Consider the following 27308-nt stretch of genomic DNA (forward strand, 5'->3'; position numbering starts at 1 on the left):
TAACAGTCCCCCACAACACAGTTCACCCCCAGCAACACCCCCCAACACCTCTCGCCTCAAACACTGCCCACCCCCCAACAGTGCCCACCCCAACAGTGCCCACCCCAACACTGCCCAGTCCCATCACTTCCCACCGTCCAATGCCCTTCACCTCCCCTAACACCCCTCACCCTCCCCAACACCGCCTATCCCCGACATGTCTCACCACAACACCAGCCACCCCCCAACACCCCTCACCCCACCTCCCCCCAATACCCTTCACCCCCTGACACAACCTCGACACAACCCATGTCCCAATAACTCTCACCCCCAACACTGCCCAACCCCCAACACCCCCATCCCCCAACAACCCCATCCCCCAACACCACCCATCTCCCAACACCACCCATCCCCCAACACCCCCAACCCCCCCATCCCCCAACACCCCCATCCCCAACACCCCCATCCCCCAACACCCCCATCCCCCAACACCACCCATCCACCAACACCACCCATCCCCCAACACCATCCATCCCCCAACACCCCCCCATCCCCCAACACCCCCATCCCCCAATACCCCCATCCTCAACACCCCCCCATCCCCCAACACCCCCCATCCCCCAACATCCCCATCCCCCAACACCATCCATCCCCCAACACCATCCATCCCCCAACACCCCCCATCCCCCAACACCCCCCATCCCCCAACATCCCCATCCCCCAACACCATCCATCCCCCAACACCATCCATCCCCCAACACCCCCCATCCCCCAACACCCCCCATCCCCCAACACCCCCATCCCCAACACCCCCCCATCCCCAACACCCCCCATCCCCCAACACCCCACATCCCCCAACACCATCCATCCCCCAACACCATCCATCCCCCAACACCACCCATCTCCCAACACCCCCCATCCCCCAACACCACCCATCTCCCAACACCACCCAACCCCCAACACCCCCCATCCCCCAACACCCCCCATCCCCCAACACCCCCCATCCCCCAACACCATCCATCCCCCAACACCATCCATCACCCAACACCATCCATCCCCTCAACACCATCCATCCCCCAACACCATCCATCCCCCAACACCACCCATCTCCCAACACCACCCAACCCCCAACACCACCCATCCCCCAACACCACCCATCCCCCAACACCCCCCATCCTACACAATACCATCCAATCCCCCAACACTAACAGTCCCCCACAACACAGTTCACCCCCAGCAACACCCCCCAACACCTCTCGCCTCAAACACTGCCCACCCCCCAACAGTGCCCACCCCAACACTGCCCAGTCCCATCACTTCCCACCGTCCAATGCCCCTCACCTCCCCTAACACCCCTCACCCTCCCCAACACCGCCTATCCCCGACATGTCTCACCACAACACCAGCCACCCCCCAACACCCCTCACCCCACCTCCCCCCAATACCCTTCACCCCCTGACACAACCTCGACACAACCCATGTCCCAATAACTCTCACCCCAACACTGCCCAACCCCCAAAACTGCCCCTTCCCCCAACACTGCCCCTTCCTCCAACGCGCCCCTTCCCCCAATGTGCCCCTTCCCCGAACGTGCCCCTTCCCCCAACACTGCTCCTTCCCACAACGCTGCCACTTCCCCCAACGCTGCCCCTTCCCCCAATGCTGCCCCTTCCCCAATGCTGCCACTTCCCCCAACGTTGCCCCTTCCCTGAACGCTGCCCCTTCCCCCAACGCTGCCCCTTTCCCGAACGTACCTCTTCCCCCAACGCTGCCCCTTCCTCCAATGCTGCCCCTTTCCACAACGTGCACCTTCCCCCAATGTGCCCCTTCCCCGAACGTGCCCCTTCCCCGAACGTGCCCCTTTCCCCAACGCTGCCCCTTCCCCCAACGCTGCCCCTTCCCCCGACGCTGCCCCTTCCCCCGACGCTGCCCCTTCCCCCGACGCTGCCCCTTCCCCGAACTTGCCCCGTCCCCCAACGCTGCCCCTTCCCCCAACGCTGCCCCTTCCCCCAACGCTGCCCCTTCCCCCAACGCTGCCCCTTCCCCCAACGCTGCCCCTTCCCCCAACGCTGCCCCTTCGCCCAACGCTGCCCCTTCCCCCAACGCTGCCCCTTCCCCCAACGCTGCCCCTTCCCCCAACGCTTCCCCTTCCCCCAACGCTACCCCTTCCCCCAAAGCTGACCATCCACCTAACACCTCCCACCCCCTAACACCTCCCAGCCCCCAACAACTCCCAACCCCCTAATACCTCCCAGCCCCCCTAACACCTCCCAACCCCCCTAACACCTCCCAGCCCACCAACACCTCCCAGCCCCCTAACACCTCCCACCACCCTAACATCTCCCACCACCCTAACACCTCCCAGCCCCCCTAACACCTCCCAACCCCTAACACCTCCCAACCCCCTAACACCTCCCAGCCCCCAACACCTCCCAGCCCCCCAACACCTCCCAGCCCCCTAACACCTCCCAGCCCCCCTAACACCTCCCAGCCCCCCTAACACCTCCCAGCCCTCAACACCTCCCAACCCCCAACACCTCCCAGCCCCATAACACCTCCGAGCCCCCTAACACCTCCCAGCCCCCCTAACACCTCCCAGCCCCCCAACACCTCCCAGCCCCCAACACCTCCCAACCCCCAACACCTCCCAGCCCCCCAACACCTCCTAGCCCCCTAACATCTCCCAGCCCCCAACACCTCCCACCCCCCCTAAAACCTCCCAGCCTCCCTAACACCTCCCAGCCCCCTAACACCTCCCAGCCTCCCTAACACCTCCCAGCCCCCTAACACCTCCCAGCCTCCCTAACACCTCCCAACCCCTAACACCTCCCAGCCCCCAACACCTCCCAGCCCCCAACACCTCCCAGCGCCCAACACCTCCCAGCCCCCCTAACACCTCCCACCGCCCTAACACCTCCCACCCCCCGAACACCTCAAATCCCAATATTTCAAATCAGGAGCACTCTTGCATGGTTGTCATTGGGGAATAAAAAAAAAATGTTTTTATTCTCCATTTTCACATTTTCCTTCAAAATTTATACCCCACCAACAAGCAGTAAACGGTAACAGATACATAAACAACGATCCCATCCTCCCACCATCCCAACCAACAGCCCACCTGTCAATATATGCATCAAATAAAACAAACCCTCCCACGGTGGAAAAAAAAGGTGAAAAAGAGAAAGAAGTCCGGAATCGCCCATGGTCACCATTCACTATAGAGTTCCCCCCGCCCCCCCAACGACACTCAATGCCATCCAACCTCCGAAAGAGTACCGTAAATGACACCCAAGTGTTGTAACCCCCCCCCCCCCAACTCCTCCCTTCCACTTCCTCTTGTAAAAATCCTCCCCCCCAACCTCGGTTCCTTCCCCCCAACTTTCCACCTCGGCTAGACCCCTGGACCCTGTTCTGCCAGGCTCTGATGGCCGCAGCCCCTCGCCCCACCGCAACCCTGTTCACTGGCCGGCTTAAATTGCCCAGCGTGGAGGCCCCCGCCCGGGTCTCTTTCCCCCTTGCCCAGCCCCAGGAAAAACCCAGAAGTCCCCTTTAGCACACAAACCCCGCCTACACACCCACACCCCAAAGAACCCTCATTACGACTGAAAGTACCATTTCTTCTCTTGTCCAAATATATACAACGTTGGCTCCTGTAGCCCATACACCAGCACGCAGTGAAACAAAAAAAATAGAACAAATACAGTCATGAGGCTACATCGGTACAAGACCATTTCTTAATTCTGCCACAGTCCTTCTGCCTTCGCAAACTCTTTTGCTGCTTCCGCCGTCCCAAAATAAAAGTCCTTGAACTTGTAGGTCACCCTCAGCTTCGCTGGATATGCAATGTCCCACTGCACCTTGCTAATGAACAGTGCCATCTTCACCCGGTTGAAGGCAGCCCGCCTCCTCGCCAGCTCCACTGTAAAGTCCTGGTATACGCGCATACCAGCTCCAGCCCACTGCACCACCCGCTTCTGCTTAGCCCAGCACAGGACCTTCTCCTTCACACTGTACCTACGGAAGCACAGAGTCACTATTCTTGGCGGCTCACTCGCCTTTGGTACAGGCCTTCACGGCCGATGAGCCCAATTCAGCTCATATCGGGAGGGATCCTCCCCCTTCCCCAACATCGTGGCAAAATACTCAGTCGGCCTCAGACCTTCCACTCCTTCCGGCAGCCCCACAATCCTCAAATTCTGTCGCCTGGATCTGTTTTTTAGGTCTTCCATTTTGCCTCGCATATCCTTGTTGATCTCTATCACCTTCCGTATCTCCTTCCCCATCGAGGTAAGTTGATCACTGTGCTGCAATAATGTCTCTTCCACTTCCTTCAGCACCTTCCCTTGCTCCCACACCTCCGCCACTGCGCTCGCCATCGCCGTCGTCACCGGGGAAATCGCCTACTCCACCAGCACACTCAAAACCTCCCTCATCTCCTTCCTCATTGCCTCCATGTGTTTTGTAAACTGCCTTTCGAATTCCACGGCCACCACCTTAGTTATTTCTTCAGCCATAAGCAATGCGGCCTCCCCTGTTGCTCCAGCCTCCATTTTCTTTACTGACCCCGCGGTGACCTTTCCACTCCCCGACAGACTTTCAGCCGCTTTTTTCATGGCCATTTTTTTACTGGTCTTTGACATTTCCTCCCCCTGTGCTGTCTCCCGACTTTTGCGGCCTCCGCTGCCCTTAGGACTGGGCGTTACCCCCTGACAATGCCGTTCCCGAGCGGGAGCCCTCCAACACGTGGCTGCCTCCCGCCCGCCGTCACCGGACGTCCGTCATTGTGGATTAATGTTACTTAGTAATCGTATCTGTTGAGTGATAAAGTTGTGAGGATTGACACATCCAAACGAGGGCCTGCCTCTTTAGTTCTTCTTGATCGGATATCAGAACTGAGCAAATAGGAGATTTAACGTACAACACCAGCAGTTGAGCATTTTGACTGTTTTCACTGGGCAATAACATTTACCTGGTTTTACATTTTTAAAATTACCATCCTTATTGCCACATCTTTCACAGCATCCCCGTCTCTGTAATCTCCTCCAGTCCTCCAAGCCTTTAAGAACTTGGCGCTCCTCCAATTCTGCCCTTTTGCCTACTGCTGATTTCCATCCCCTCATTATTGGTGGCTGTGTCCTCTCCTTTCCAGGCCCTAAGATCTGGAATATCCCTAAACCTGCTTCCTTTAAGGCACTCTTCAAAACTGTGATCGAGGTTTTCTTTAACACATTGATATATGAATTAGGAGGAGGGGTGATCCACTCAGCCCCTCTTGCCCCATCATTCAATCCGATCATAGAATCAAAGTATTCCTACAGCCCCGAAGGAGGCCATTCGGCCAATCGAGTTTGCACTTACGCTCCGAAAGAGCACTCTACCCAGACCCACTCCTCTGTAATCCCACCTAACCTGCACATCATTTGAACCCTGAGGGGCAATTCAGCATGGCCAATCCACCTTACCTGCTCATTTTTGGATTGAGGGAGGAAACCGGAGCACCCTAAGGAAACCCAGGCATACACTGGGAGAAAGTGCAAACTCCACGCAGACGTCACCCGAGGCTAGAACTGAACCCAGGTCCCTGGAGCTGTGAGGCAGCAACGCTAACCACTGTGCCACCGCACCGCCTTCATGGCTGATCTGATTGTCCTAATATGACCTATGTGACTCGGTATCACGTCCTGTGAACCTTGGGGCAATTTCCCTCCATTAACACCACTACAATATGACCCAGGAGGGAGGGGGGGGGGGGGGGGGGGGGGGGGGAGAGCAGTGGAACTGTATCGGGAAAGGAGAGACGGAATGTTACTCGTCTGATGCACTGAACTGCCACAGTTTATTTCATTCTTTACTCTCCCTTCTATGCTGCTGGCAGGTATTCCATCACTGAAATTAAAGTGCCAACCTCATGATATGTGACAGTGCACAAGGCGGAAGACAAAAAAAAAATCTTGCAGTGCCAAGAGAATTAATCGCCTTCTGGAAGCGTAGCCCAGTAACCGCTCAACAGTGTCAAGGCGCAAACGTGCAGCTCATATAAGAGTTCTGTCAGGTTGTGAAAGAGAGCCAAGGAACAACCTTTCTGATCTGTGGCGTGGTTCTGCATTAATGCAGCCCACGCACCCAGAGAGGGTCAGAGACCCTCTGCAGATAAATGGTGAGGAGTCTCTGGTTGGGCACGATTAATATGTTTGGTTCGGGTTGGCCGAGGGGTGTGGAATCATTAATTGTATTGAAAAGCAACCCGTCTGTATAAACACAGAGATTATCAGACAGGAAAAAGGGCGCATTCCCTCTGTATTAGATTATAGCCTTTTAGCTCTTTGTAAATCTGGCTGACTGCTTGATTTGAGATTCATGCTGCAGTGCCCCTGTCGGATCTGTTATTCTGACAGTATTATTAATGGCGTGCCTCACTCCTCGCGTTAGCCCTGCCTTCATCTATTTGAAATGCTTTCCGATCCTACTAATCGCAGCGGCCTTTTTTCTCTCCCCCTTTCAATTTGTGATGAAATGTGTAAAGGATTTGGGGAACTAAGCTTCACAAAGATCTGTGGGAGACGCTGCTTGAAGAGATTCCCCCCCCCCCCCCCCCCCCCCCCCGGGTGAAATGTGCTGAGAGTGTTTTATTATCTAGCTGGGGATTGTGTAAACTGTGTAAAAACACAGTTGTGTGCTTTTACTTGCAGTCCCATTCATCCTCAATGCTGCCGTAAAATCATCAGCTTCACTGTTGGAAATCTCTCTCTCTCTCGACTGGACAACGTTCCCAAATTTATTTTGTAAAAGTATCTTTCTGCCTTTTCTCCATTTTTTGAAAAGGTTTTGATTCTCCCTGGTGTAAGATGCTTTGTGACTCCATTAGTGAACTCATGTGGAGTGAGTGTTCGCCAGCTATTCGACCAGGTGGGGAGGGGGGGAAGGCTCACCTGATCTTCACCTCTTGTCCACATGTGTACATTTGGTAGAGTCCTCCAGGGCAGGAGCAGGCCATTCGGCCTGTCTAGTCTGTGCTGGTATTTCTTCTCCACGTGATCCATTCCCGTTGGGTTTGCAATCAAGGGGGCGGCATGTGGCGCAGTGGTTAGCACTGAGACTGCAACACTGAAGACCCTGGTTCGAATCCCGGCCCTGGGTCACTGTCTGTGTGGAGTTTGCACATTCTCCCCGTATCTGCGTGGGTTTCATCCCCACAACCCAACGATGTGCAGGGTAGGTGGATTGGCCAGGCTAAATTGCCCCTTAATTGGAAAAGAAAAATAATTGGCTACTCTAAATTTTTTTTAAAAACAAAAAGAAAAGGGATTGCAATCAAGAGATGTAACCCCAGTCAAATTCCACCCCGGACCCCACCCACCTCCCGCCTTTGGCAGCTCTGTCCCAATAACAGAAGAGGTTGTGCCAGTGGAAACATGAGTTTTATGCTGGTTTGCAAAGGCAACTGGAAAATCCTCTCCCTGAAATTCATCTTCTGCAATTTGAGCTTCCATTATCTTCGCCGCGATCGCATGGTTATCCCGCCCAACCCTTTTGAATAATTACCCTCCATGTTAAAACAGATGAAGTCAGATGGCTGAGGGAAGAATAAAATCCTGTTGCCACCTGGCACATTCTCAGGTCTCATTCTTTGGCTTCTCTGTCATTTAGAGCACTACTTCTACACCAGTAACTCTCGCAATTCAGCGCACAAACTGACGTGTTGATGTTTCTTGTTCAACTATATAATTGCAGGATAAGGTCAACTCGGAAGCTGTGATGCTCGCAGCACAGTGCAAAGGCCACCGACACGAGGAGGTTATTCAGCGACAGCGCGAAGCGCTGGCTGAATTACGAGCCGGGATCAAGGCCCTGGAAAGGACTCGCACTACTAGTAAGGCTCTGTCCACTTTTGCTGAGGCTTCTTTTCTATTTCCAGGCAGCTGTCAGCAATATCAGCCAGCAGCCCAGTAAACATCACCTACATACAGCAAAGTCAAGATGGCGCCAGAGCATGGCGACTCTCTGCAAGCGAGCTCTCACAGATCCTCTTCTTACATCTCTTATAACCGTACTAACCTTTTAAAACTTAATTCTAACACTAACATTATCTCTAACTTTTCTCTTCTATGTTTCTTCACCCGATACCTATGTCTATGTATTTACATTGTGTGTTTATCGTGTGTTTTTCATGTATAGAACGATCTGTCTGGACTGTACGCAGAACAATATTTTTCACTGTACCTCGGTCCATGATGTGACAATAAATCTAAATCCCTGCAGTTACTGCTCCTCCGCACCCCACTTTGTGACATGGCTATTCCTTATTCTCCGAGTCAGAGGCCAGACCATCATCCCCTCCTGGACACCTTGGACGGGATTCTCCGACCCCCCAGGGGGTCGGGGAATCGCCCTGGGCCAGCGCCAATCCCGCCCCCGCCGTGTCCCGAATTCTCCGCTCCCCGAGATTCGGCGGGAGCAGGAATCGCGCCGGTCGACGGCCCCCCCGCAGCGATTCTCCGGCCCGCGATAGGCCGAAATCTCGCCGCTGACAGGCCTTTCCCGCCGGCGTGGTTTAAACCACCTCTGGTACTGGCGGGATTGGCGGCGCAGGCAGGCTCCGGGGTGCTGGGGGCGGGGGGGGGGGGGGGGGTGGCGCTGTGCGATCTGACTCCGGGAGGTGCCCCCACGGTGGCCTGGCCCACGATCGTGGCCCATCAATTGGCAGGCGGGCCTGTGCCGTGGGGGCACTCTTTTTCTTCCGCCCCTGCCATGGCCTTCACCATGGCGGGGGCGGAAAAGACCCCCTCCCCTGCGCATGCGCCAGTATGATGTCAGCGTCCGCTGACACTCCGGTGCATGCACGGACTTCCGCCGGCCGGCGAAGGCCTTTCGGCCCCAGCTGGCGGGGCGCCAAAGGCCGTTTGAGGCGGCCGGCGGAGTTGGAACCACTCCGCCGTGGGCCTAGCCCCTAAAGGTGCGGAGAATTCCGCACCTTTGGAGAGGCCCAACGCCAGAGTGGTTCATGCTACTCCGTCCCGCTTGGACCCCCGCCCCGCCAGGTAGGGGAGAATCCCGGCCCTTGTTCCTCAGCTATTCCATCCCACGGTGGCCCAGTGGTTAGCACTGCTGCCTCACAGTGCCAGGGATCCAGGTTTGATTCTGACCTTGGATGACTGTGTGGAGTTTGCACTTTCTCCCCGTGTCTGTGTGGGTTTCCTCCGGGTGCCCCTGTTTCCTCCCACATTCCAGAGATGTGCAGGTTAGGTGGATTGGCCACGTTGAATTGCCCCAAAGTGGGTGGGGATACTGGGCCTAGGTAGGGTGGCCTTTCGAACGGTTGGCACAAGTGAATCCCCTGTTGCTTCCTTTCACTGCTTACCTGAATTCAGCACAGCCCAATAAATGAAAGAAGGGGTTGCATTTATATACCGCTTTTCACAACTTCAGGCCATCCCAAAGCATTTTACGGCCAATGAGGTGCTTGTTGAAGATTTGTCACTGTTGCAGGAACATAGGGTTTAGGAACATTCGACCCTTCAAGCCAGCTCTCATATTCAATAAGGTCATGGCTGAGCTGGATGTGGTCTCAATTCCACTTTCCAGTCTGCATCCGCCACCTCCCACCCCCCCAAAATAACCCTTGACCCCCTTGTCTATCAAAAATCTGCCTTGACTAAATTGTCATGGGGGTGTGATGAAGATCAGGACACACAAACTCTGCAGTGCGTCAAACACAATCTCCGCAGGGGGTAACAAACACAAGCCCAATTCCCCATATCATTGCAGCCTGCCACTGATCTCAATGCCCCCATTCCCCTGCGCCACCTGACCACTTTCCTTCCCTTTCTGAGGGCCAACGATACCCCCACAGGCAAACTTGAATTATAAACAAAACACATATTACCCTCACGTGTATCAGTTGGGTTTTTATATACACTATTGGAAATGAAATGAAAATGAAATGAGAAAATGAAAAATGAAATGAAAATCACTTATTGTCACAAGTAGGCTTCAAATGAAGTTACTGTGAAAAGCCCCTAGTTGCCACATTCCTGTTCGGGGAGGCTGGTACGGGAATTGAACCATGCTGCTGGCCTGCCTTGGTCTGCTTTAAAAGCCCAGCTCGCCCTGTGCTAAACTAGCCCCTTGGACAGGCTTTGGGGAAGAGCTGGCAAGCTTAGCAGAATTGACAGAAGGAGTAGAACCATTGCTTGCAGCCTAGAGGCATCCTAGGTTCCAGAGGTGAAGCTCATCTGTGCCCCAAAGGTCAGACTCAGCTCCAACCTTGACACCCATCAGGGGAGAGGTGGGAAAATTGAGGTGGGAAAATGTATTGAGTCAATAATGCCAAGAAAACCGAATCCATGGTTATTCCATTAGGCGGTATCCAGTTGGCAAGGCTACATGCAAGGATCATCTCTGAATGGCACAACTTACGGCCAGGAACCTGCCTGCGGGGAGCTACAGGCGTGGATCTATGTTCTACTGAATAGCGCAGTGCAGTTGCTCAATGTAGCTCTTGGAATCTAAACCAACCATCTCTCCCACATTCAATATCCGGCCTGTTTACTATCTCCAATGTATGTAAGCTGCCTTATCACACATCACTACCCCGCAGAGAAGACCCATAATCCCTTCAGTTTTAATACAGTGCTTCCACTATTGCATTGAATCCTGGGATGGTTCTGCCTCCATTGCCATGGGCTTTGTCTTGTTTTCTAGGGAAAAGTGTAAATGGACATTAATGAATATGGCAGGTAATTTGTTATTGGTCAGGTGTGTTCGGAGTCCTGTCAGTGGGATTTTGTGTAAAAGACTGTGATCATTGTAGAGGTTGATAGAGCTTTACTCTGTGGGAAGTCAATTGCTCTGTGCAGAGCAGGGCTGTCCTCTGTGACCTGTGAGTCAGTTTGCACCACATTTATATTTTCAGTTTGCCTGGGGTGGATGGTGACCAAACGCTACACATCTGGAGTTTTTCCAATGTTGGCAACTCCAGGTACTTCAGAAGAGCAGAAACATTGAAAGACCTGTGGGCATATGAGGACAGTGCATTTGGATCTTACTCTGTACTTAGCTCATGTTGTACCTGCCTTGTGAGTGTTTGATGGGGACAGTGTAGAGGGAGCTTCACTCTGTATCAACCCTGTGCTATGCCTGCCTTCTGAGTGTTTGATGGGACAATGTAGAGGGAGCTTAGAATTTCATAGAATTTATAGTGCAGAATGAGGCCATTCAGCCCATTGAGTGTGCACCAGCCCTTGGAAAGAGCACCCTACTGAAGCCCAAGCCTCCACCCTATCCCCTTAACCCAGTAGCACCATCTAACCTTTTGGATACTAAGGAGCAATTTATCATGGCCAATCCACCTAACCTGTACATCTTTGGACTGCGGGAGGAAACCGGAGCACCCGGAGGAAACCCACGCAGACACGGGGAGAAAGTGCAAACTCCACACAGTCACCCGAGGCTGGAACCTACCCGGGTTCTTGAAGCTGTGAGGCAGCAGTGCTAACTATTGTGCCACAGTGCTGTCCCTTCACTCTATCTAATCCTGTCCTGGGAATGTTTGATGGGGATAGTGTAGAGGGAGCTTTAGTCTGTATTTCACTGTGTGCTGTACCTCTCCTGGGAGTGTTTGATGTGACAATTTAGAGAGCTTTAATCTGTATCGAACCCAAGCTGTACTTTGTCCTGCATTAATCACTTTGGAAGCAATAGGCAATAATTTTCATCATCCTTTTTAAAGTCACACCTTCAAAAGCACAGGCCTGTGAATCATCTCGAGCTCAGGCAGCCCTGTCACAAATGTTTTCAATAAGACCTGACTTTCCACAGCCTGTGACTCTTTACCAGTTCTTTCAAACATGTTCCGACACCCGACTGCGTGGTTTCTTTGAACCTGATCGATGATTTACCCAGGCCTCCTGGGTCTGTCAGTGCTGCCCTTGTGTTATTAAACAGGCCACCAGAGTCCACATTGCCTGCTGAAAAGCACAGTCACGTCAATCCAATCAGTGTTAACTTCAAGCTGCTTGTTGGAGCTAAACCCCTCAGCTGTCAGATGAATTGCTCCCTCTGAGGCCCTTTGATAGGCTGATGGCTTCCTCTCTCCAAGAGGATGTGCTGTTCCCAAAGATCCATAGTTTTGTTTGAAGCTGCTGAGGCCTTGCTGGACCCTGGACCAGGACTAGAGTTCCAGAAAATCTGCCTTCCGGCACCTCTCTCATCTGGCCTTTATTCTCATGTGAGTTTAGATCATGATTCTCAGTTGGGCTATTTGACCTTGGGAGACTTCACGGTTGAGCCCATTCACTTACCGCACACCCATTTCCAAGAACTTGTGCCACCACCCATCCCCCCCCCCCCCCCCCCCAGCCAAGAACTGACGGGAGCAGGTCTTACCTGCTGACTGCTCCTGAGCTGAGGTCAGCTAACTCAGCAGGGATGCAGAGGCCAAATCGAGACCCTCGCAGCCTGCAATCAGTTAGTTACTGGATAAATCTTCAGCATCACCATGGGAGGGGGGGCTCTGTTTATTTTGAACAAAAGGCTTCAAAAGTCTCGAGTTGAAATTCCGGACCAGTGTTTCATTTGGGAAATCATCAGTTTTAAAATCCCGAGTCCCAATAGTTCGAAGCGGGAGGAGCTGCAGCTGAGCTTTCATTTGTTTTCTGGAATTACTTGTATTTAAATTTTTCCAATTACGGGGCAATTTAGCGTGGATTGTGGGCCTGAGACCCACGCACACACGGGGAGAATGTGCCAACTCCACACGGACAGTGACCTGGGGCCGGGATTGAACCTGGGACCTCGGTGCCGTGAGGCAGCAGGGCTAGTTTTCTGGGATTGCGAAGGAACTTTTCCTCTCACTCTCTCTCTCTCTCTCTCTCTCTGTCTTTCTCTCTCATTCTCAGTTTCTTTCTCTCTGTCTCTCTAGACACGGGAGGAACCTTGTTGTAACAGAGAAATGGCGGGACTGATAGTGAGCGGGACTTTTCCGCTTGTTCGCAGGAAGGCTACCCAACCTCAGTCACAGTTTAGCAGCCCGACAGGAAGTCGCCGACTCCACCGTTACCTCATGGTGGCTGAAGGTCCAGCAACTGGATAGGCATCCACTCCTTGGACAGGCAGCATCATTCTGCCTGTATGACCAGGAGGATTTGTTGCTTGAACATTGTCCCCCCCCCCCCCTCCCCCCTCCCCCCACCACCACCACCACTTAGATCTGTGAAGATGCACCCTGTACTCTACCTCTGTCACCTTTAACTTTCCCTCCATCACCCCTGACCCTGCCTTCTGTGACTCTTGAGCCACCCACCAAAAATCTTGTCAATTAAAACAAAAACAAAAAATGCCGGGGACAACAGGCCATCAGCCTGGGGCCTTAACTCTGCTTCTCTCTCTGTGGATGTTGCCCAACCTGCTGAGTGTTTGCAGCATTTCCTGCTCTTACTTCAGATACCCAGCATTCGCAGTAGTCTGTTTTTCAGCCCTCGATCAATTGTCAAGCTAGAGCTGCCCGTCACCCCGCCACATCTTCATTGAGTGCTAACAGTCATCCTCGACCCTCCTCCCTTCACCCTTGACCTGCCCTCAATCACCCTTGACCTCCTCTGCTTGTGTGCAGCCTTCAGTGGAGATTGACTTTCCCTCTGTCCCGCACGACCCTTCTCAGGGTGGGCATGATCTGACCTCCATTCCTCCTCCCCCCCCCAAACATCTCAAAAACCATGCCCCACCCTTCTTAGGCCCACCACAACTTGGACCACCCTTCAATGGACAGCCATAACCTGACCTCCCTGGACAACTCCACTCGAGCCCAACAGAGTTCACCATCCGAGAAAAGCAGCTCCCACTCATTCCAAGTCCACTAGGAAGATGACCTCCCTTTGCTGCGTGTCACCTTTAACAAATTGGGAATCCTGAAGGCGCATTTTCTTTACCGGCTTAATCTCAAAGGTACAATTTAATCTGGCGACCGTGTGTTTGAATGAATGTGCATGATATGTTAACACATTGCAAATTACAATGTACTTCCCAACTTTCATCCTGTCATTGAGAAGCTGATATTTCCGCCTCCTACGCAATTAAATGCCGCCACCCACCTCGTTTCCCATTCCCGGGAGCTTCACCAGATTCTGCCCTTTGTGTCGCTCTGTTTCTGTCTCTAGAAATAGGTTTCTCTCTGTGTCTATCCATCTGTCTGAGTCTCTGTCTGAATGTGTCTGACTCTGTCTGACTCTCTAATGATGTGTCTGTCCATTTCTCCTCCTCGATCAGGGGCTCAAAGGAGTGATAAATGCTCCTTATTTTCTTGTGGTCTTCAGCCTCTCCCTCTGTAATTGTGGGAAGCAAAATAAAATTTAAGCTATTCCTGTCTCACTGTGCCTGTCCTTTTTTATGTGCTGGTCTCTCTTTCCCCGCTGATTCCTGCTCTCCTCATTCTGTGTGTTTTGTTCTGTGTCTGCACAGTTCTGCTTTTGCAATTGTTTTCTTTCCCTCTCTGATTGTCTCTTGCTCCCTCTGCTGTGCTCTCTCCCTCAATCACTCATTTAAAAAAATAAATTTAGAGTACCCAATTTTTTTTTCCAATCAAGGGGCAAATTTAGCCAATCGACCTTCCTTGCACATCTTTTTTTGGTTGTGGGGGTGAGACCCACACAGGCAAGGGGAGAATGTGCAAACTCCACATGGACAGGGGCTGGTTCAGCACAGTGGGCTAAAGAGCAGACTTGTAACGCAGAACAAGGCCAGCAGGGAGGGTTCAATTCCCGTGCCGGCCTCCCCGAACAGGCGCCGGAATGTGGCGACTAGGGGCCTTCCACAGTAACTTCATTGGAGCCTAACTTGTGACAATAAGCGATTATCATTATTATCAGTGACCCGGGGCCGGGATCGAATCCTGGTCCTCGGCACCATAAGATAGCAGTGCTAAACACTGCGCCACTGTACCACCCTCTCCCTCAGTCACTCTTGACTGTTTTCTCTCTCCCCCTCTCTCTCTCCTCCTGCTCTCATGTGTCTCATTTCACACTTTAAAGAGCACTTTTAGTTTGTGCGTGCCAAGGAAGAGCATTTCAAGCTTCCCTCTCTCAAACGGGAGGCACTCAATTCGATTAGTGCCATCCCCTTTTGCTCAAAACGTAATGGCGCTCTGTGAAGGTGCAGTGAAGGGCCTGTTTGTACTCTGAATCTAAAGTTAGGATTTCATTGTGTGTGTGTGTGTGGGGGGTGTGGGGTGGGGGGGGGGGGGGGGGGGGGGGGAGGGATAGTGGTGAAAAAGCTTCCGTTGTGGCTTTGGATTTCTTTTGAACCTTTCTGACCTTGGCAGGAATCAACCCCGAAACGACCTCGCAGCACCTGATGATCCTGAAGAAGGAGCTCACAGACCTGAAGACACAGCGAGCGCTCAGCGGTGATGAATCCTTCCACAGCACCTCGCAGAGCAATGACGCAGCTAAACTGGTAATGCCTGTAAACGTTTGCAGTTTACCGCACTGGGCGACAGCTATGGAATTCCCCTGTGTCCCAGCCTCTTCATTCAAAGGACCTCATTAACTTTGCATCAGAAGTACGGTCATTTACTTAAGTAATTGATTTTTCTTCCAGCGATGCTTAGCCACAGCAACGGGAGTTGCAATCGAAGCAGAAGGGAACCTAAATCAGTAGTGAGAGAATGCCAGCGCTGTAAACAAAAGAGCCGTTGGAAAGCAAATGCTTTGAATAATATTTCAGCTGTGGTTCTTCACCAGAACTTGTTCTACATCTGAAATGTTAGGGGTGGCACAGTGGTTAGCACTGCTGCCTCACAGTGCCAGGGACCTGGGTTCAATTACGGCCTAGGGTGACTGTGTGGAGTTTGCACTTTCTCTCCGTGTCGGTATGGGTTTCGTCCCACAGTCCAAAGATGTTTAGATTAGGTGGGGTTACCAGGGCAGGATGGGAGAGTGGTCCTAGATAGGATGCTCTTTCGGAGGGTCGTTCAAACTCAATGGGCTGAATGGCCTCCTTCAACTCTCCCCATGTAATGCACTGTTCACTATATCCAACTCTCCCTGTGTAACACACTGTTCACTATAGACAACTCTCCCTGAGTAACACACTATTCACTATAGACGACTCTCACTGTGTAATGCGCTGTTTAACTGTTTACTATAGACACGCTCCCTGTGGTTCACTGTATACAACTCTCTCTGTGTAACTCACTGTTCACTGTATACAACTCTCCCTGTGTAACACACTGTTCACTAAATACAGCTCTGCCTGTGTAACGTACTTTTCACTATAGACAACTCTCACTGTGTAATGCGCTGTTTAACTGTTTACTATAGACACTCTCCCTGTGTAACTCACTGTTCACTGTATACAACTCCCCCTGTGTAACACACTGTTCACTATAGACAACTTTCCCTGTGTAACACACTGTTCACTATAGACAACTCTCCATGTGTAACGCACTGTTCATTGCATACAACTCTCTCTGTGTAACGCACTGTTCATTATATACAACTCTCCCTGTGTAATGCACTGTTCATTGCATACAACTCTCCCTGTGTAACTCACTGTTCACTATATACAACTCTCCCTGTCTAACACACTGCTCACTATAGACAACTCTCTCTGTGTAACGCACTGTTCACTATAGACAACTTTCCCTGTGTAACACACTGTTCACTATAGACAACTCTCTCTGTGTAACGCACTGTTCATTATATACAATTCTCCCTGTGCAACACACAGTTCACTATAGACAACTCTCTCTGTATAACGCACTGTTCACTGCATGGAATGCGACTGGCTCTTTAGCTGGTTTCTGAAATGACCTATTAAGACATTCAGTTTAAGCACAATTAGGGAGGGCAATAAATGATGGCCTTGCCAACGCTGCCCACATCCTATCAAAGAATGAAAAAAAAGCTGTCCTTGTGCAGCGCACTGTTCACCACATACAACACTTTCTGTGGAGCTTATTATTTGCTACTTTCGATTATTATAATTTGACCCGGCATAAAATATGACTCCTTTTCACAGCACCATAGTCGTGTCTTGGCCTTCACTCAGCATACAGGTCAAACCCCCCACCACCACCCCCATCCTGATTTGCAGTCAGCCTCTTTATTTCACCTCAAAATGCAGGTTTTGCTCATCTAATAGGCCTGTCTATCAAGCCGTTGACATGGGCTGGGTTTCCAAAAGATGCGCGGGAGTTTAAGACACCCACACAGAGCAGGGCGCACATGATGACTGATGAACAGAAATAAGTCCCTCCGGCAAAAAGAATGAAGTACCTAGCTGCTTTCAAGATAAAAGTCATAACGTTTGCTAACTTGTTAAATAACTGTGCTGCAACGAGGGGAATAGGTCTTAATGAAACACTGGTGTGAGAATGGAAGAAGGAGTCCACCCTGAAGAGGATGCCCAAGACTAAATGTGCCAGGTGAACAGGGACTGGGCCTTGGCCTGATCTTGAGAAGTATGGGCCCAAAATAACCGCCCGTGCCCCGTCCCAGACATGACGTGGCCGGTATATTTTGCGAGAGGCCTCTTGCGAGATTTACCCGGCTAGCCACGCGTCGTGAGATCTATCGGATTTTGCGGGAATGTCGCGATCTGAATCACAATGGGCATAAATTTCCATATTTAAGTGCACAGTTAGCAAGAGCTAACCAGCTCCTTGGATCTAACGGCCCTGTTGAGGAGACCCCAGTCGACTGCTGTTTAGCACTGGTCTCCACAAAGGGGGACCAGGTGGAATGGCACTTGGGAGGGGTCTCCCCGGCGATCGGAGGCCCCTTGGGGTTGGCCTATGGGCAGGATGGCACTATGGCATTGCTGATGTGCTGGGGCACCCAGGTGGCAGTGACAAAGGTGTCATTTGGCCCGCAGCGGGGATTGGGCCCAGGTGTACCCTGCCATTATGAGGTGGGGTGCAGTTAAGTTGGGGGGATTCCAGAGGCTGCGTTGGAGGATCGAGAGTCGGGGCGCCATTTAAAAATGGTGCCCCAATCTCTGCTCAGTGCAGGGAATGAGTGTGTGTGTCCTCAGCCGGGCCTTCCCCACCAAAGCCCCAAAAAATAACACAGACTCATTCAATAGAGGGGTTTTTCCAGGTGCTACAAGCATTGGGAATCACCTCGCTCATCCAGTCCACAACAGGACTCTGTTTTCCTTTGTTAAATCGAGCCCTATGTATCAAGATTACTCCTCAGAAATCATCAGAGTAATTAACATCGTCACCAGATGTGCAATATGCATATGCACCAAGTAAGTGAACCAAATTAAATCTTGAGTGAAGCAAAGATACAGAGCAACAGCTGGTTGGTGTAGCCGCTTCATGGAAAGGAAATGTCTATTGTTGCGGCAGAAGACCACGATCATGATGTCAAAATGACCAGTTTCCAGTGATTCATCATCAGAGCATGGCAAAATCTCGAGTGCCCATCATGTCACATCAGTAACATGGATGAAGCGGTCGGCACGGTGGCACAGTGGTTAGCACTTCTGTCTCCAGCCTTGGGTGAATGTCTGTGTGGAATTTGCACTTCCTCACCGTGTGTGCGTGGGTTTCCTCCGTGTGCTCCGGTTCCTCCCACAGTCCAACGAAGTGCAGGCTAGATGGATTGGCCATGATAAATAGTTCCATTGTGTCCAAAAATATGTAGGTTAGGTGGGGTTACGGGGATAAGGACAGGGGAGTGCACTGAGGGGAGGTTGCTCTCTCAGAGGGTCGGTGTATACTCGATGGGCCAAATGGCCTCCTTCTGCATTGTAGCGATTCTATGGTTCTATGGAAACACCCAGGAATCTCAGTGTGCCCAGCAACCAAACTGTGGAGTGGAAAGGTTCGAAAATAGTTCAAGTGTAATCAACAGGACATGAGAAGAGGAGATTCAGAGTGGTAGTAGTTTGCTGCACCTGATGGAACAAAATTCAAGCTTATGGTAATTTTCAAGCATAAAGCCATGCCGAAAATCGTGTTCCCTACAAGAGCTTTTGTGCATATCCATGAGAACGGTCAGATGGATGAAGATAAAGTGAGGTTGCAGATTGATAATGAGTGGGATTGGCGTCCCGGATGGCCTAGGCCAAGATTGTAGTTTATTTGCCGGGAAGGGGGGGCGGGTGGGGGGGCATGTTAAGATCCTGTATAATCGATGAGATCAAGAGGTGCCGAAAGGACGATTAGGTGGATCTTTGAAGGCAAGGAAACCTTTGCAAAGAGTGGAAAGGTGTGCCGCCCTGCTTGATGTTTTGTATGGTTTCGTCATCAAATTCTGGGATGCCATGAAAACGCAAACTGTCATCAGATCGTTCAGAAAATGCTGAATATCCAATGCGGCGGATGGAGGGGAAGCTGATTTGTTGTGACGGGATGATACCACAGCCAAAGTAACTCAGAATGATTTTGATGGAAGTCTTTGCATCAGACGACGAAGACAATACATTTGACATTTTTAAAAAACGTTTCAATTGTGGTTAAAGGTATGTTTGCAGAATTAATTCATTCAATAAAATGTGTCACGTTTGAATTGTCGGTGTTTTATTTTTCCCATTTCAAGATGGCCACCACCCACACCAACATCGATGACTCACATTCAACACTCCACGCTTAAATTGACCTCTGTATTTGAATGGGTGTCTTGAGGTTTCAACGGTCGGCATCCATTCCCTGATCTAAGGGAGATTCGGGGCTTCTGGTGAAACTCTCCGCTCGACTATCACTATCCAAGTGGCCATTCACTTAATCAGAGGCATGATATAAATGATCATCTTTTTGTCGAAATATAGCTCAGAACTTTGTTTGCTCTGACCCAGTATTCCTAAACCCTGTTACAACTGGCAACTTTCCCATTTTAAATTTCTCTCGTTGCAATCTTCTCATCCGTTACTGGTGCTGGATTGCCTCTGTTGCTCCCATTTGTGGTGGCCAGGTTGCGCCATGTTGCTGATCACCACATGACCACAAGGGGGAAGGATTTAAAAGTTGATGGCAAGACAGCTGTCAGTAAATGGAGAATGTTGATGATGGTTATACATTGACTCTCCCAGACATATAACAATATACACAGCTCTATAGGGATGTACGTTCTAATTCAATGTTTTATATTTAGGAAAATATTAGGCGACATGTAATTAAAAACACAGCTACATATTGCCGTTTAGTCTGGAATATCAGAACTGGGAGAACTCATCTGTATCAAATGCAGAGTAGGATTAAAAGATTAAGGGGATTACACAAAGTGTCAAAGTTAATACATTTACTGGGACTTATTTTAACATTAACAGGGTCAAAACCTAGTTAATTAGCTATCTATTTAATTCTCTGTTGAGCAAGTAGTAATTTTGTTCCCAAAGTAAATCACACAATTCCGAGGGATTTTAAGTTGGAGTTTTCATTTGTTAAAATTCATTCAGGGGTTTTGGGTGTCGCTGGCTAGGCCAGCATTTATTGCCCATTTCTAATTGCCCTTGAGAAGCTGTTGTGAGCTGCCTTCTTGAACCTCTGCAGTCCATGAGGTGTAGGTATATCCACAGTGCTGTTAGGGAGGGAGTTCCAGGAATTTGACCAGCGACAGTGAAGGAATGGTGATATATTTCCGAGTCCTGTATGGGTGAACATTTAAGTGTTTGTTTATAACACACAACATGGTACATATGCAGTGGATAGTCCAAGCTATGAACGAACTCCATGCTTGCGTCTACACAGGTCTCTGTCCAGACCCTAGACTCACGTCATGTCACTTTACATCACACTGTGGGCGGCACTGATTCCCAGTCCCACATTAACCCTTGCTATGCCAGATACCCTTATGCCACATGGAGGGGGACTAAAATCCTGCTTTGACACGAGTAAGATACTACGGATGCTGGAAATCCGCAATGAAAACAGAAAATGCTGGAAATGCTCAGCAACTCTGGCAGCATCTATACGAGAGACACGGAGAGAACATTTGTTAACTTTTTCAGGCCAGGACGCCAACTCTGTTTCTGCCTCCACAGATGCTGTCAGACCTGCTCAGAATTTCCAGCACCTTCTCTTTTTACTTCAAAACCTTCACCTTCTGCCTCAGAAAATCAGGAACGCTGCCACTAAGCCAATGGCTCAGGCATGTTGCGTTTGCTATCTTGCACTTTATGAAGTAACTCACAAAACACTTTGATCTGTCCAAACCATCATGGTAAGATGGCAATCTGATACAGAGCACGTTATCATGGAGTCTTGCTACTCCTCTGGAAACTGTCCTAACCCAGGGTTCCGTGCACCAGCTGTAGACTCCTCAGCACCACAGTTAAAATCTGTTGGCTCAGCACAGAGCAGATGTTGAACCTGGAACCTGGCATTTTCAGTTCTGTGTAGCTTAGTAACACCCTGAGTTTAATCTTTGAACCAACGGGAGTTCTCCACATGTCGAACATTTGTTGGAGGTATGGCAAGTTGTGACCTGGTGAAAATTTGGGATCTAAGGCGATTGTTGGCTGCACAAGCATAGATAGAAGCTGGACAGATTTCAGAATGTGTTTGAGGCAGTTTCAGAAGCAATGCTTTATTTTACAGAGTACTTCCAGAGAGATGCAACCGACCAGCTTGTGACTCCTTATCAATCGAAACTTGGGGTTGAACCCTGTTTTCTTCAGCGAGTACCGAAGAATTCAATCTTTTGAGAGAGTATCGAGACATAATCAGTCTATTTTATGACATGAGGGAATAGATTGTACAGACTTGTGGCTCTGAACATGCATTTATATAACAACTTTCACAGCCACTGGTGGGTTGAAATCCACGGTAGGATAGATTGTATTTGAGTGGGACTGCCAATATTATCTTGGGAGAATTCAACATTAATCCCTCGCCTGAAAGCAAATTACTGTGCATACTGGAAGGTGAAACAAAAACATAAATTGCTGGACAATCTCAACAGGTCTAACCGCATCAATGGAGAGAAAACGAGTCTGGATGACTATACTTATTCTTTGCTATTGCAGCGATTCCTTATCTGCTTCAATGCAGCAACTCCATTGACAGCTGTGCCTATTGACCAGGGCTGAGGACAAAACTAAGGAAGGCTTTGTCAGGCGTGCGGAGCCGGGTTCATGCTTTAAAACCGAAGCCGACGCTTTGTTGCTGTGGCTTCCTGGCTGCTGAAGGGAAAGGGGGTGTGGTCGAGGAAACAGTGGTGAAGCCTCTGATTCAAGGGCCAGGCCCTCATCATAGACACAGGCCATAAGGGAGGAGCTCTCTGTTGCATTGAACACGGACATAGAGCACGGCAGCAGCAGTTGCTGCATGCCCACTACCTCTGGTTGGCGAGGGAAACTGTTGCTCGTTCTGGGTGAGTGTGCTTAACACTCAATTTGGCTCTGTTTCGTTACTTAGCTCTGGAGTCGCCAGGTATCGTTAAGATACCGCCACAAGTTTCAAGGTCAAGCTCAAAGCAATAAAACCATACACCAATTAGTAAGTTTAAACAACTGAGTTTATTATAATACAATTATAATACTACCCATGCACACGCTAAGATGATTAAACTATTCCTACCACTAAATAAACCAATACTTATCTCAAAGGGAACTGCCGGATCAGGGGACAAGGTCTCTTGCTCTGCTCTGGTCTGCAGACTTCAGGTTGGTACGGGTTTAAAAGGGGTCAGGAATGTCTATCTCTGGTAGCGATCGTTGTGAGACACTTACTTGCTGGCGGCTGCTGTCCCAAACCTCTCCTCTCTCGGTCAAGGTCTTCTTTGGCAAAAGCTGGTCGAGATGCTGGTCCAGAGAGGAGGGCTGGTTAAGAAGAATGAACTAAGTGTGGGACCTGTCTTTTATAGGTCCTAGGGCTTCGCGCCCTTTTGGGCGGACCCTTTACCTGCTCGGAATCGATTGGGTCTCTTCCCAATCGATTTGTTTGAATCCCCCCCAATACTGAGGCTGTCCCTCGGTTGCTGGGTGGGCCTTCAGGTGCTTTGTTTTCGAACCCTGCTGGTGCCGGGGTGTCTGGTTTCCCATACAATGTTGCAATCACTTCTCTATTTGTGTCCATTGTCCCTGGGATCGTTCCATTACTATGTTAACTATCCCGGAGATTGCCTCATTAGTATGCGGAATGTTCGTTTCGGTGCTGTCTGCTCTCTTAGCAGACAGAATACACATTGGCTTGGTGCAGCCTGCTTGTGCTGCAAACATTGTCCATTTTAACCTGCAAGCTTTGCGTTCCTCCATTTTGTATTTAGGGAATGTGCTTCAATGCAGCAACTCCATTGACAGCTGTGCCTATTGACCAGGGCTGAGGACAAAACTAAGGAAGGCTTTGTCAGGCGTGCGGAGCCGGGTTCATGCTTTAAAACCGAAGCCGACGCTTTGTTGCTGTGGCTTCCTGGCTGCTGAAGGGAAAGGGGGTGTGGTTGAGGAAACAGCGGTGAAGCCTCTGAGTCAAGAGCCAGGCCCTCATCATGGACACAGGCCATAAGGGAGGAGCTCTCTGTTGCATTAAACACGGACATAGAGCACGGCAGCAGCAGTTGCTGCATGCCCACTACCTCTGGAAGGCGAGGGAAACTCATCAGATTGTTTTGAAGAATTTTGCACAAGGGCTCTACATATAAAGCCAGTGTCGCCATATGCTGCGTTAACCGCCTTATCAACATGTCAATATGGAACTTGGGGCTGGTTTAGCACAGGGCTAAATTGCTGGCTTTGAAAGCAGATCAAGGCAGGCCAGCAGCACGGTTCAATTCCCGTATCAGCCTCCCCAAACAGCTGCCGGAATGTGGCGACTAGGGGCTTTTCACAGTAACTTCATTTGAAGCCTACTTGTGACAATAAGCAATTTTCATTTCATTTTTTTCATTTCATAAAATTACCTCCGTCACTGCACCCCTTTTAAAATTGTGCCATTTAGTTTAGATTGCACTTGATTGATAGCCACTTGCTCAAAAATATTACAGCCACTAGTGCAAAGTACTGCGGAGGCTGGAAATCTTAAATAAATGCACAAAATTGCTGAAAATACTCAGCAGGTCAGGCAGTATTCGGGGTGAGAGAAATTCTGGTCGAGAGTTCTGATGAAAAATCATCTCAACCTAAAAGCATTAACTGTGGGCTGGAAATTCCCACCCGAGGTCAACACAATTTTTAATGGTCCATTAAATTGTCTGCCCCGCCCCTGTCGATTCGCACGATGGGCGAGATGGGAATATTTACCGGTCTGTTCCTTTCCTGACCTGTTGAGTATTTCCAGCTATTTTTTTTTTTCTTATAACCTCCGGTTTCATTGTATTGAATCGATTGTGTACACTCTGGTGGCGGTGGTGCTTGTGTCAGTGCTCACTAGGACCTGTGGCTTAGCCACTGGATCATTTGGGCCTTTGGAAAATATTCCAGTGATTTCAGGCTTGCCTTCCTGCAAATGTCTGACCGAGGTGCCCTGATCCTGACACCCCTCACTAATCTGATAACCAGAACCAATCTGTGCTCGGGGCTGAGTCTACATTCACTAGTTTTTGTGAATCTTCCTCACCTCGCATCACCTCATATTTTTAATCAATTTTTTTTACTCTTTCCCCTCTTCCCCCCCCCCCCCCCCCCCCCCCGCCATTCTAGACAGTTCCATGGATGACTGCTGCCCACCATTGCCGCACAAGTGACCATTTTTCACCTAAATCTAGATGGTCAGTCAGTTTCAATGGCCACTTCCAAAATGGAGGCATCTGACATCTGTGAAATTCTCCAAACTGTCCTCTCGGGCATCACAGACCATAAATATAAGACAGGTCGCAATGACTCCCAACAGGAAATTCAGGGGAAGTTTTGTTATCCCGAGAATGGGAAACTCACTTGTCACATTGAGAAAATGAGGCAAAAATAACATGGATGCATTTAAGAGGAAATTAGGTAAGCAGACAGGGGAGGGAGGAAGGTACAGACAGATATGCTGATTGAGTTGACTGAAGTAAGATAGGAGGAAGCTTGTCTGGAGCATAAACATCACTGTGGACTAGATGGGCTGAATGGCCTGTTTCTGCACTCTAAATTCTGTATAACTGCTCGGATGTGTTAGCCTGCTTTTTCTATTGTAGAAGCAAAGGGATGACTCTTTAGCCATTTCTGAAGCCTCGATCGATAGGACAGCACGCTTGGAAATGTCCGAGGCCCTGGACCTCAGCGAGAGAACGGTAGGTAGACCCAGCACCAGAAAGTGTTAACGTTTGCTCTTCAGAGCACGTCAGTGACCATGGCTTCTTATTCCTGCTTTTCATACATGGGGGCGGGGGGATAATTAACTTGGTTTAAATAGAATGGCATCGTCACCATTCAACTCTGCCCAGTTATTTCCCATTGAAAATGTTTCCTTGATTCCGGCCTCACATGAATTAATTGATTGATTCCCTTGAGTCTTTGGCCGTAGTTAGTTGTATTTGTGTGTATCCCTCAAATTGGTTGTATCTCGACACTTGTCTCAGTAGGAAGGTACCTCATGGTTAAGATGGTGAGTAGGCCATTCATCCCCTTGAACCTGGTCTGCCATTCTATTCAAACCTGATCTGAACCTCCATTCCATTTACTCACCTTTGATTTTATCCCTCGATACTCTTACCTAACAAAAATCTCAATTCTAATTTTAAGATTGTGCTCTGTTGTCCTAGATTTCTCATCTGAGAAGGTAGTTTCTATTGAGCCTGTCGAATCATATCATCATTTCACCTACTACCTCAAAAATCATGGGAATACAAGTGACGTTATCGACCCTTTCCTCTTTGGTGTCTTTCTGGTGAATCTGCTGTATGTCCACCAAGGCCGGTTATTCTTCTCAACAAGACCTGTACAACAGAAGCATCGCTTCCTCCCCTTTGTATTCCAGACCACTGAGGTCAACAGCCATGGCTCAGTTAGCCTCTCCGATCACTTCTTGTACCTGTGTGTTCGCTTTACCTCTGTACCTGATTTGTGTACCTGGGCAGCCACATCTCCAGTTTAACCATTTCTCACCGTTCTCTTACCGCCCATGTAGTATCTGGACCTGGTTAAGGCTCTGTCCAGCCTGCTTGAAGTGAAGGAGCTTTCGGGGTCACTCTCACTGAAGCACGTCCCACGGGATGAGAGGGAGAAGCTCGGGAAAGCGCGGCAAAAGAACATGGAGCTGCTGAACAGCCGAGTCACTCAACTGAAGTGCCAGGCGGAGAGGAAAGATGAGTTGCTGGGGGAATACGAGAAAGACCTGAAACAGTTCAGGTAGATGGAAGAATCCAGGAGAATACTTGATTTTTTGTATTGCTTCCAACATTTTGAATGCCCCCCTTCCTCCCCCAGTGACAACTGAAATGGACACATTGCTGAAGGGGTGACCTGACTATAGGGTACTATACAGTTTCAATATCACACTGTATTCAACTATTTGAGCGATGTAGTTCCACATTCTATTGTCTTTGCTGATCACTTCTACAAGAGAATGTTTAGTGGCCAGTCGGCTGGGATTTCTAAGTCCTTTTCAATGGCATCTTTCATGAAGTCCTCTGTTATATTTGTTTTCCCCTCTCTTGTGCAGTACCTTGCACTTCTTTCATCTACCATTGACTTGCCCTTGTCCATATCACCCTCTAATCTTTTTTTTAAATGTATTTTATTACAAACATGTATTAAAGAAGGTTACAGCCAATAAACACTCCGGAAACATACTTCCCAACAATCAACTACAGTATACAGTCTGAACAGATTTTTCCCCTTTTTCATCCACCCCCCCCCCCCCCCCCCCCCCCCAATGAACTGCTCCTCAAACACGGTCACAAACATCCCCCACCTTTTCGCAAACTCTCCTGCTGAGTCCCTTAACTCATACTTTATCTTCTCCGACCGCAGGAAGTCGTACGGGTCACCCAACCAAGCCACTACCCCCGGTGGCGATGCCAATCGCCACTCCAGCAAAATTCATTGCCGTGCAATCAGAGAGGCGAAGGCCAAGACATCGGCCTTCCTCCTCTTCATAAGCTCCGGCTTCTCTGAAACCCCAAATATCGCCACTAAAGGATCCGGGTCCACTTCCTCCTCCGCTACCCTGGCTAATTCCGCGAACACTCCCGCCCAGAATCTTCCTAATTTTTTGCAACTCCAAAATATGTGCACGTGATTCGCTGGCCCCCGCCCGCACCTCTCACGCTCATCTGCTACCCCCTGAAAGAACCCACTCATTCTCGCCCGAATCATATGCACCCTGTGCACCACCTTAAACTGTATCAGGCTCATATTTGCACAAGAGGAGGTCGCATTTATCCTACGCAGTGCCTCACTCCATACTCCCAAATTGATCTCCCCTCTCAACTCCGCTTCCCATTTCTGCTTGATCTTCACCACAAGCTCAC

At 50.0% G+C, this 27308-nt stretch overlaps 1 protein-coding gene across 1 annotated transcript in view; it reads left to right on the forward strand.

Moving 5' to 3' along the window:
* LOC119951040 (golgin subfamily A member 6-like protein 7) overlaps positions 1–27308 on the forward strand; it is a 116813-nt gene that overhangs the window by 33677 nt on the left and 55828 nt on the right. The window contains exons 3-6 of the mRNA XM_038774075.1: positions 7711–7849; positions 15293–15426; positions 25032–25127; positions 25964–26184. Coding sequence (XP_038630003.1) covers positions 7711–7849; positions 15293–15426; positions 25032–25127; positions 25964–26184 — 590 coding nt within the window. The remainder of the gene's footprint in view (positions 1–7710; positions 7850–15292; positions 15427–25031; positions 25128–25963; positions 26185–27308) is intronic.

This window comes from Scyliorhinus canicula, chromosome 16 (assembly GCF_902713615.1).
Source record: "Scyliorhinus canicula chromosome 16, sScyCan1.1, whole genome shotgun sequence".
NCBI classification, from domain to species: domain Eukaryota; kingdom Metazoa; phylum Chordata; class Chondrichthyes; order Carcharhiniformes; family Scyliorhinidae; genus Scyliorhinus; species Scyliorhinus canicula.